The sequence below is a fragment of the Adiantum capillus-veneris genome, chromosome 1 (genome assembly GCF_014529385.1).
Source record: "Adiantum capillus-veneris isolate H3 chromosome 1, ASM1452938v2, whole genome shotgun sequence".
NCBI classification, from domain to species: domain Eukaryota; kingdom Viridiplantae; phylum Streptophyta; class Polypodiopsida; order Polypodiales; family Pteridaceae; genus Adiantum; species Adiantum capillus-veneris.
Genome location: NC_140931.1, coordinates 63,641,011 through 63,651,987, shown reverse-complemented (window position 1 = coordinate 63,651,987; position 10,977 = coordinate 63,641,011). Strand labels below are relative to the sequence as shown.

Here is a 10,977-nt window from a genome sequence, read left to right as displayed (position 1 = left end):
AATTGGAATGCACACTTCGTCCGAGGCATTGCTTCGCAGTAGAAGGCATCACATTTGGCATGCATTATCGGGCAAGGCATTATCTTCGTGAATTTTACTGTCCAAACCAGCATCTTGAATAATGCTACATGATCCTAAGATGCACGTATAGGTGATTGCACTTGCCGAAAGGCATTCCCTTCGCACTCGGTTGTTTATAGCTTGTATCAGCTTCTCAAATAATGCCAAAATTACCCAGCTCAGCAATGCCGACAACTAACACCGGCCTCAAGCCGTATTATCTCATCAAGCCGGACTCCGCCTGACAAGCCGTAAATCCCTTAGACTTCTCAAACTACATAAAACGCATACAAACCCTGTTGAGGCTGTAAAATTTCCAGATGGCATATCATTCGAGCGGACCAAACTAGTACGGACTAGTATGGAACCGCCCCCCAGTGAATCTTTAATGGCCAATATCTTGGTGGCAACCACGACTCCGATCACTGATCCAAAAAGATCGATGTGCTCCACAGAGTGAGCACCTCAGGCCCATGAATTCACTTCATTTTTGTCCCCTCAACTGCAATTGCCCAATCCGGTACAGATCTGCAATCGACTTAACTTTTGCATCGTAGCTCCAATCGAAGAGCCGTAAAGACAGGCCGGTAAAGCACTTCAAGCATTACAGTTCTAGATCTTAATCTCTCATCTGTGCTCGCTTCAAGCATACTCCTTTTTAGCATCATTAAGGAATTCGTTGGCCCTTTAAAGCCGCATCTGGCATACACTAATCATTAAACTTGGCCTGTTAGCAAGCCCTCAACACTGCTTAGTAAATGTGTAGGGTTCAAAGAAGCTTAGCTTGCATTTCTCTTCTATTTTTTCCATCATGGAAGCGGAGTTGCACGACAACGCAGTGGGTTGGGAGAGCCAGTTGGGAGAGCGGCCTAAGTGTTTGAGCGAGAGGGATGTAGGTTGAACTCCGAGAGGATGCGTAAATTGTGACTGCAGGCGAGCTTGTGGGCTCAACGCCCCTCCACAGGTCGCCCTTAATCCTGGGCGGGACACAGGCAGGTCTAGGTCTAGGGTTTCTTCGAAGCTTCCCTGGGTTGAGAGAGAGAGAGAGAGAGAGAGAGAGATCCTCTTTGCTTGGTGTGTCCAAAGAAGCCTTTGCTTGGAGTCAAGATACTTTTAAAACCCTGAATACTTTGAACTCCTTTGAAATCCTATCTCAAAATAGTTGCCTTGGTTAGAATCCTCTCTTGGAGAGAGAGAAGGCAGCAATAACAAATTCTACAACATGGAAAACAGGCCTAGGTAGGCTAGTGGTGATGAAGGGGGGAACTAGCCCCTTATAAGGCTTGAGTGTTGGGGGCCCTTCTAGTTTTTGTGCCCGTAAGAACACCTCTAAGAGGTTAGAGATTTTTGGAAGTAAGCGAGTGCGCGGGATTAGCTGTCCGAAGGTTGCTTCGTGTCCATTAGCACCAAAAGGGTTTGGCGACTTGCGGACCCTCCAAGTAAATCAAATATATTTTGAGTGCTAGTTTTTTAAATCCATTGACTTGTTCAACTCACAAAGTCGGCCAATTCAAGCCTAAGACCCCACCATGCCAAATTTAAGAGTCAAACCTCTTAGCCATGGTGCCACACACCTTATCTTGTTGTGGAGGGCCTAAAAAAGCAATTTCAGCTCGCCTTGACAGAGGCTCCCACACATACTTATATTTAGAAAAACAAATTAGAGTGGGCTAATCAAAGGTTACGGTCCTTCGTTTTAGACCTCAATAGCTCAAAAGAAGGCTCTCGTTGGGCACTATCTCCACACAAAGAAACTTTTTGATCATGAGCAAAGGAAGGGAGTAATTAAGGGAGAAAAAATCGTGCAAGATTGACACCGAATGCACTCTAAATAAGGGAAATTTGATTGAATTGATTGCAAGAGGAAGAGGAAGCTTCCAATCAATTTAGCTTGAGAAAATTGTTTAATGCAAATACTAAATGCATATGACACCTACAACTCCTTAACAAACTATGGAGGATAGTGGCTCATTGGATGTGTGAATGAAAAATGCCAACCAATATGTGGCTTTGATAACAGTTGAAAGGTTAGGGTTAAGATGGAGTATGCCTTGGAAACATATGTATCCAATGATAGCATCTCAAGCAAGAAGGTCATCATAAGGTTATAGGCCTTCAAGTTGCAGTCATAGGTAAACATATTTAGAAAAAAGGCTTTCCTTTGCATCCAATCATAATAGCCTAGAGCTGCTAGCCCTACCCTCGTCGACAAGGAATGCATCCAAGAGAACAATGCATTTCTAACTATTGGCATATGGCCTTTGGCCTAGACCTCTCCAACCTCTATAGGTATCACCTCTTGTACAATTAGTAGTCCACTTATCATGTACGCATGCGAGGGCACATGGTCTAACACACATGGCATTGTGAGTTACACAAGAGGCCAATTTTTTTCCCCCTACTTGCATAAATCGAGCCCCCTTCTATGGAGGCACTCTTGGCCTTTGGGAGATACCACTTGACTGACCCTTAGAAAAGATGCTAGTGACCCTCCTAGCCATATGCTCTGCTGCTACTTATTTGGCCATACATTGTACACATTTCCAGTGTTGATTGATCATTTCATTGTCGAGTATTGTTATTAGTTTTTTACTTCAATCATTGTCCAATTGCTCTCTCTACTTCCTCGTTATGAATGTTACACTAATCATGGTAGCCAAACGATGAACGACCATCCTAATCAAGATGCAGTCTTTTGGATTTCGACCCGACTGGTTTCCTGTACAACTGTTTCAAGGTTTACCTTTCCCCTAAGAATTCTATTTGAACGTATTTGTTGGAGTCCATTGATTGTAGGATACGTCTCATACAAGTAGGGAAGGAAGCTTTGAGCAATTTTCGGAATATGCGAAGTGAGGGCTTCTCTGCAAGTGCAATCACCTCAGAAGTTGGGTCTTAGAAGTGGCATGGGTGAAAAACCTCACGAGAAGATCGGCTTTTTGAATCGGACGTCGTCCTTCGCGATGCTTTGATGGACAACTAAGCAAAGTGTGTTATCTTGTTGCCGCCCATGTATGCTTGCAGGCGTGGGAATGGTCCAACACAGAAGGGATCGTATCCTGAGGTCCCAGATTGCCAAAAATCTGGAGCACATTGCAGGACGTCAACCTAAGTGTTGGCGTGCTTTAACCAGGGCAATTGGTGATCTCTTTGCGCCCCATGGCAAGCAGTAGTTTCTGCAGGGAAGAGCAAGCTCGATGTCAAGCCACTTTCTCTAAATAAAACCAGCGAAAACCCTGAATTATAAGGGATGGCAGGTTGGTCCAATTCATTTCTCGTCAAAAAATGTTGTAGGTTCAAACCTTAGAAAAATAATGAATATGAAAAGAAATGAGTCCAGGTGGTTAAACTGTGGAAGGCCTTGAATTTGAAATCTCACAGATTCTACTTGGAAGGTCTTTCTCAATTGTCTTTAAGGGAATAACCTTGCAAAGTTGCGCGCTATATTGCGCCCTCTCAAAGCAATGCTCCAAAAAAACCAAGGTTTAATGTAATCCCACCTACAAATTTTGAGATTTACCTGTTTGAAGGTGAGAAAACCTACAAAATAGTGTAAAAACCTTCAAGAACTGATTGTCACATTACCTTAAGAGTATGATGGGGGAGCCATTAAAGAAAGGAAAGTATTTTTTGTGTAGTCAAGCCAGTAGGAAAAGTACATATGTAAATAATGACCGGATATGCTCAACTCCGATCAACAATCTGGTCTTGCTTTGTTCATCCCAAATACTATATCCAAGTCTTCCAAATGCATCCTTCAACAAGAAGTGTTATTATATCCACAAAAGGCTCTGGCTAGGAGTAGATCAAACCTGTATGCTATCAATCACATTACAACTTTTTACTTTCTATACTGGGTATTCATGTATGTCACACATGCTCACCCATGTATGCATGCATGTGTGCACACACATTTAAGGTGATGGACCTCTACTTCACGAAGAAAGTGAGGCGGGAGATTGTTCCGGGGAAAATTCAGGTATAGGTGAAAGCAGCATTCTTTTACGTGGTTTCCAAAGGACTTTTCGGATCGAGCGCGGAGATAATATAAGAGGGGAACCATGGTATTGACTGGTAGAAGGCCTCCATGCTTCTTGCTCTTTCCCCTGAACTCCTTTCCCCTCTTCAGAGGGGGGAATTTCCTGCTTTTTACTGATGGTTGACAACTTTGAGGGCTTTCCCATGATAAACCGATCAGCCCGTGCATGTGCCTTTGCTTGGTCATGAATGCTCAAGGTATTACCTCTTATGGAGTTGAACCCTAACAGGTGAAGGTTCTCCTGCTGCTTTGAAGAAGACTGAAAAGGGTCTGATCTTTTCATCATCGGTGCATTGAAGTCCATAAGCAGCGACAAAGACATGCCCGGTGACGATGGTAACAATAATGAAGACGATGATGGTGACGGTGGAAATGCTTTCGAGGACGACTTTGTAGAAAGAGGCACAGACGATGGTGATACAAGGAATGATGATGATGAAGGCAGTAGACAAGATAATGGTGCCGATGCTGGCGACGATGGTGCTACTGATACCGATGGCATGAGATTGCATTTAAATCCAGCATCAATTAACTCCAGGTAATTCGGAGACCTTCGCAAGAATATATCACGAAGGGTTTGTACTGGCTGTGGGTTGAGCTCTTTACTTGATATGTTGTCACTTAAATTATCCACAGAGACAGCTTTGAGAGCACAATCTGGCAATGCAGTCTCTTCCTCCACAGATGGACATTTCATTCCTGTTTCTTTGGAGAAGCGAACAACAGGAAAAATCTGCAAACCTCACAATTAATATAAGAACACCAAAAAAAAAAAAAAAAAAAAACCTAAATAAGCCGTAAGAAGGGCTCACCACCGGATTGGAGGTCTGCTCTTCACACAACACTTCAATGAATGTGTCTGCACAACCTTTCTTTAGTCGATCCTGGATAAGTCTTTTAGAACACGTGTCCCGACAACCCTCCCTCTGTTCATCCTCACTGAGGTCATCTGCTAGGATGCTGGGCTGCAGCAGTGGACAATCTGAGCTTTAATAACAATATCCTAGAGATTGCACTCATGTTATTAGAACCAAATATTAACACTGCAACGTTCCTACCGAGAACAAATACAAGAAAACTTGGAGAGAGGACATCGCAATAAGGTAGAATAACTAAAAACATATGATGGAACTAACCAGTGGCGATTGTGAAGGAAAGGTGGCCCCATTTTCCTGTAGAGAAGCAGAAACTCTTGATTGTGGACCTGCATTAACTGGGCTGCCTTTTGAACCTTCGACATGACAATACAGCTGATAACCCTGGTGTAGCTCACCTGCTAAATTCTCATCTGCATCTTCAAGGGTGACGATATGTGTAGATAAACAGGGCTGCAAGATATTGTGCTGCACATTCTCTTGTTGTAGGCAGGGTATTATGTCCGACTCTACCACAGGTGGATCTATGTGCAGCTCAACTGATTCTACAGTCAAACTAGGCATTTGCTCCTTGTCAGTGTTAATAACCCCATTACCGGTAGCTTTCACAGGTAAAGCATCACCCATCGCTTTGTCTTCAAACAGAAAACCGGTATGGAAATCATTAAACTTGAACGCTTCTTGCACAGATATATCAACAACAACGAGTTCATCTGTTTCCTGAGCACCAGTCAAAATACATGGCTGCTGGTCAGGACATTTAAGGAGCTCTGACAAAGACTTTTTCTGAGGTTTCTCTTCTAAAGGTATATTTGCCTCTCTCTGCAACAAGATCTCCACATTACTTGAAAGCTCAGAATTAGATGACTGCTTCAAGGCTACGGTGTCTTCTTCTACTGAAGACATGGAGTGCATTGGCAAGCACCCGTCTAACACTACTTTGTGAGCAAACCCCTGGCCATGCTTCTCTCCCAGCCCACCACTTGTTTGATTTACACACAACAGTGGAAAATGGCTTGTGAGTTGGATGTGGCTAGAAGTCTGTAGCAACGCCTTTCTGTTTTCAAGGAGCCCAGAAGCATGATACCCTTTTCTGCGTTCCTCATTACTACCGTTGATCTGGCATTCATCTTTTGGTGGACTTGAATACACTTTTCCACTAACATCCATTATTTTCTCTGACTCCCCATCTTTAGCTGCACCTGCTTGGCTTATAGAGCTTAAACAACCATCTGTGAGTTGGTCATACCACAGAGCAAAATCTACTCCTGGACTAACCTTTGGGCTACTTCTCCGTGATCTTAAGGGAGATATCGGTGACAAATGCCAAGGAGATCTAGGTGATTTGCCCCCTCCCTTGTCTGAATCAATTTGCTCATCTGCAAATTTTTGCTCTACTCCTGGACTAACCTTTGGGCTACTTCTCCATGGTCTTAAGGGAGATATCGGTGACAAACGCCAAGGAGATCTAGGTGATTTACCCCCTCCCTTGTCTGAATCAATTTGCTCATCTGCAAATCGCTGTGGGCTGGGAATTATTGAGTGTTTGGGGTGCAATCTCAAAATCTCCGACAGGCTGCAGTCGAGATGCTTAGGACTTTCAATAATCTCCATAGCATGGCCACTGTTGTGCCCAAAACAAGAATCCATCAACAGAGTAATTTGGGTACAAAATTATACAAGTGAAAAACAAAACTTACCCCTAAGGAGTTTTAAATTGGAATATAGCAGTTATGACCAATATTTTCTCATGGTGTAAAGCATTTAAACATGGTACTCTTGGCCAATCAACCATTAAAGCCCGTGTATGCCAATCTAATAAATTCTTCCAGTTATATTGGAAACGATATGAGCATTTAATTGAGCTCATAGATGTGGTCATCAATTCTTCTAGCAGTAACATGACTGGAAAAAATAGTGCACTTGATTGCAAATAAATGTGGCTTAAAAATGCGATGAGATGAAAACAAAATTTGAGCCCTTCATCTTGGTGCAACGACACCAGTAGAGGTACGTATCGTAAGTTGCACAACCATAAGGAGAAAGGGACCGTAACTCATCACCAGTGCAATTGCTTCATTGATGTCTTCTTAAGAGCAATCACTGCAAAGACCTGTTTACAACATGCTTGAAGCATTCATAATCCATCAAAAAGACATATTTTACCTGGGAGAATCGATGCTACCACTCAGGTGCCCTGGCAAATGCTGGTCTAAGAGCCACTCCACAGTGCGGCGTCGTACTAAGAAATACTTGTTTCCGGGCAAAAGAACAGTTTCTGCAGTGACTATGGATTTTCTAAATTCGGGGTCTTTTACATCAAGGTGAGTCAAAACATGCTGAGGATGTCGTAGCATGACCTCTTGTGCACTGACCGGCCTACTATATGTCTCTCTATGACCACCCCCGAGCACAATCTTCACCACCGAAGAGCATTTAACTCTATGTTTAGACGGTTTGGCTCCCATTGATTACAAATTTCTTGTGCAAATTTGATCTGAAAGAGTCCTTGATCTCAACGCACTCTAGGAAGCTACGTAAAATAATTGCATTGTCATCATGAGTGGCCTTGTACAGCAGATTCCTTTTTGATGAGATGTGAGGAGCAGCTTCCGTGCGTTAGGACCATGTAAGTCTTGGAACCAATGAAGCTTTCATGCTTGATCTTTACCAAAAGACAGTTCTGAAGAATGAACATTTGTAAACTCACCTCAGTCATTGGCATAGGGAGCTTCCTTACTACCCACAAACAGCAAATGCAACCTAGATAATGCAGTTGCGGCTTTCAAACCGGAGAAGGCCTGGAGCAAACAAACAGATGTAAATCCATATCTTGCCGAAGAGCCCATCGGCAGCTCAAGCCATAGAGGCGCATAAAGCTTTTGCTGCATCTTCACTCATCATGCCCCAAATTCCATCAAATAGTACTGCATGTAGCAACCCATTGAGGCAGAGAGCTATATGGCACTGTGTTGGGAAAAGGGGCGCGAAATGGCCTCCCCCCTTAAGGAAGGGGCACACCTGTGGATGTGGCGGAAGTGAAAGAGTCTTGGATGTAGCCAAGAATCCAAACAGCGCAAGGAGCATGGCGACAAAACGGCCTCGGGGAGGCGACACGGTCTTTGCAAAAACATCTTCGTATTTCCCTTCTGTAACTAGAGCGCTTCGTTAGCCGCAGAGTCCGAGGGTAAGGGAAAACAAGTAGGGGGCCAGTACTGTCACACCAAACTTCAAGGGGCCATCATTGAGAACTGATGCATAAATTTTTTCATGTTAGGTTTGGCATGGCATAGTCTGCTCGTACAGATGCCATAGAAAAAATTGGGGATCCATAAAGCAACATTTGGGAGCATTTTTAAAGGCCAACTCGAGCTTCCCTATTAAAAAAAGTCCCGTTAAAGGGATGCGCCGGATGCGCTGTCGCCCCCATTGCTGCCACGTTGAACCCCAATCTCGGAACACACGCTATCGAGTGTAGGCACATCCAGTAGCTGGTTGGTGCAGGAGGCTGTCCAAAGAAAGCGAGGAGAGGGAAGAAAAGCACCGCAGCCAGGTCCGTCAAGCAGCAGGGAGGCTCTTCGTCCACGATTTCCAAGTGAGTTACCAAACTCACTCAGAACAGTTTGCGTTTTGCTCTTTTTGTGTGTTGGAATACAATTTCTTGACTTCTGCTAGCTTGATTGAGCTAATTCCTCGGACGCATGCACACACACACACACACACACACACACAGAGAAATTTTGATCGAGTATTAAAACTGACATTTAATAGTGCTCGTAAGAAGTTTGTCTATGTTTAAGATTGAGCTTGAGACAATATCCGAGATACGAATTGAGCGACGATTTTGAAATTCGTGAGAAAAATTGCATTCGGGGTTGAGCTTGAGCTTCAGCTTGTTCTTGACAAAACCTGAAATTTAAATTGAGTTGAGATTCGAAATTGAGCTAAGATTTAAATTGGGTTGAAAATCTGAGATTCAAATTGAGTTGAAAATATGCATTCAAGGTTGTTCTTGACAAAATCTGAAATTCAAATTCAGTTGAAAATCTGAATTCAAGCTTAAGCTTGTGAGCATGTGTCTTTCCTCGATGCTTTTTTCAAGCGAAGTGCTTGTAAGCGTGCTGCCCTTCGAGCTTTTTGCCAAATGTTTGGCACATGTAGAGGATGTAGCGGTGCATGGGGAGTCTCTCCTTCCCATAAGATAGCTCGCATCTTGTGTTCAAATTGGATTTGTTGAGCATCCCACTGTCTTTTTGCTGCCCTTTTTAGCTTCTCTTCTTCCTTTTGTTGCTTTCGATGAAGACTTAACTCCATAGTCTCCTTGCGCTTTTGCTCCTTTTGCTTTCGATGTTCCTCTTTAAGCTGGTCTAGTTGCTCTCTCTTGGCTTGCTTTGCCTTCATGCTTTCAATGTATTGAGATGATGTAAGGATAAGAGAATTGGTGTAGTCCACGAAGGCCTCTCCTTGCACTTGTCCTATTGTGACATTCTCATGTGGCACTTTGAGGATTTCAATCACACTAGGGTTTGTCAGAGGAGGTGGTAGGTCAACCCCTAAAGTAGTCAAGACACTTGCCACATCACATGCTACATCATCCATTGGAGTGCATGGCACTTGACTACAATCTGGCTCTTCTTTCGAGCATGGCACCTGACTACAATCTGGCTCTTCTTCTGTTGTGTTGCTTGAAATGTGTACATCCATGTACTCACATGGCATGCATGAAAGGTCTATTACTTGATGGTTGAAAGGCCATATACTTCTGGCTCTAAAGCCTGCCATTATGTTACTTTCTGTGCAAGCAGTCCTTAAAGCACGAGAGGCTACTCCTGCTAGCTCACTTTTTGTGGCTTGAGTGGAAAAGGTTCTTAGCTGCCAAAGATTTCTTTCTTTTTAAAAGTTTCTTTTGAAGGGCTTAAAAACAGCTACGTCAAGAGGTTGTAGCTTATGAGAGGTGTGGGCTGGAAGGGTGACTATGTCTAGTCCCCATTGAGATGCTTTCTCAACCACCTCCAACCGGGTGTGGCTGCCATGGCCATCTACTATAAGTAGGTGACGTTGTGTTGGTGTAAGGGGAGATGGCAACATAGCTTTGAAGTGATCAAGCCAAGCTTCAAACAATTGACCAGTCATCCATGATTTGCCTTGCATTGACATCACAGCTCCATCCTCGCATTCCATCAGGTAGTTTTGCATTGCCTTCTTTCCCTTGAAGATGTAGTATCCAGGTAATGCACTCCCTACTGCATTTACACAACACAAGATGGTCAACCATTCCCTAGAGTCAGGGGTGATTCCATACACTACCTTAGAGCCCTTCTTAGCCAACACCCTCATGCCCTTGTCTCTGCCTGCTTCCACTCCTGTCTCGTCCACATTCCAAATGTTTTCTGGTGGGTAGTCATGCTCTCGATACATGATGTGAAGGTTGTTGTAGAAGCTTTGAAGCACCTCTGGACGTAATGCAATAGCTCTTGATTTATCAAGTGCCTGTGATGTACGGAATGTTATCTCGGGATGGCGGTGCCTAAATGAATCCCACCAGCTTTTTCCTGGTACTCCATTTGTAAAAGGCGTTGCCCGCATTTGGCAGAGCTCAGCCACTTTAAGCTTTAAGCTACCAAGTGTCACCCCATGAGCGGCATCTTGCATTTGGAATGCCCAATTGACCAATGTTTTCTCTTCAAGAGGCGGAATAATTGTTGTTGGGCCTTTGCGCTTTGTCTTGGTCTTTCCCTCCATCCATGCCTTGATTGCATTGACACTCATGCCAAATTGACGACTGCATTCCCGTAATGACATACCCCCATCATGTGCTTCAAGAGATGTTGCCATGTCCTCCTCGGACCATATTAAGTGGCGTCGTTTTGGTGGTGAATCTGCTCTCACTTTTGCATGGGCAACATCTTTGGCAGGTGGATTTGTTGCTGGTTTCTCTCTTGGTGCGACAAATGGAGAGGCATTATGTATCATAGTAGGACTAGCTACATTGCAACGCTTGTT

The 10,977-nt window shown here is 43.8% G+C and overlaps 2 protein-coding genes and 1 pseudogene across 2 annotated transcripts; all 3 read right to left on the bottom strand.

Moving 5' to 3' along the window:
* Positions 1-3,669: 3,669 nt before the first annotated feature.
* LOC147464903 (uncharacterized) lies at positions 3,670-8,211 on the bottom strand. Its single transcript, XM_086517038.1, has 4 exons — positions 7,141-8,211; positions 5,236-6,598; positions 4,912-5,064; positions 3,670-4,832 (listed from the first exon to the last, which is right to left on the bottom strand). The coding sequence occupies exons 1-4, from the start codon at positions 7,440-7,442 to the stop codon at positions 3,996-3,998; spliced, it is 2,655 nt and encodes an 884-aa protein (XP_086373164.1). The 5' UTR covers positions 7,443-8,211; the 3' UTR covers positions 3,670-3,995.
* Positions 8,212-9,033: 822 nt separating this feature from the next.
* LOC147464902 (uncharacterized) lies at positions 9,034-9,678 on the bottom strand. The gene has a single exon (XM_086510400.1). It carries the CDS (start codon positions 9,676-9,678, stop codon positions 9,034-9,036), a length of 645 nt encoding a protein of 214 aa, XP_086366526.1.
* Positions 9,679-9,707: 29 nt separating this feature from the next.
* Positions 9,708-10,311, bottom strand: LOC147464901 (MFS-type transporter clz9-like; annotated as a pseudogene).
* Positions 10,312-10,977: the final 666 nt, after the last annotated feature.

Excerpts from the sequence above, each read along its gene's own strand:
- LOC147464903 (XM_086517038.1), bottom strand. The coding sequence starts at position 7,442 with ATGGGAGCCAAACCGTCTAAACATAGAGTTAAATGCTCTTCGGTGGTG. Across the intron at positions 5,065-5,235 it reads TTCCTTCACAATCGCCACTG|CCCAGCATCCTAGCAGATGA; the intron begins GTTAGTTCCATC and ends CCACTGCTGCAG. Across the intron at positions 4,833-4,911 it reads AGCAGACCTCCAATCCGGTG|ATTTTTCCTGTTGTTCGCTT; the intron begins GTGAGCCCTTCT and ends TGAGGTTTGCAG.
- LOC147464902 (XM_086510400.1), bottom strand. The coding sequence starts at position 9,678 with ATGGATGTACACATTTCAAGCAACACAACAGAAGAAGAGCCAGATTGT.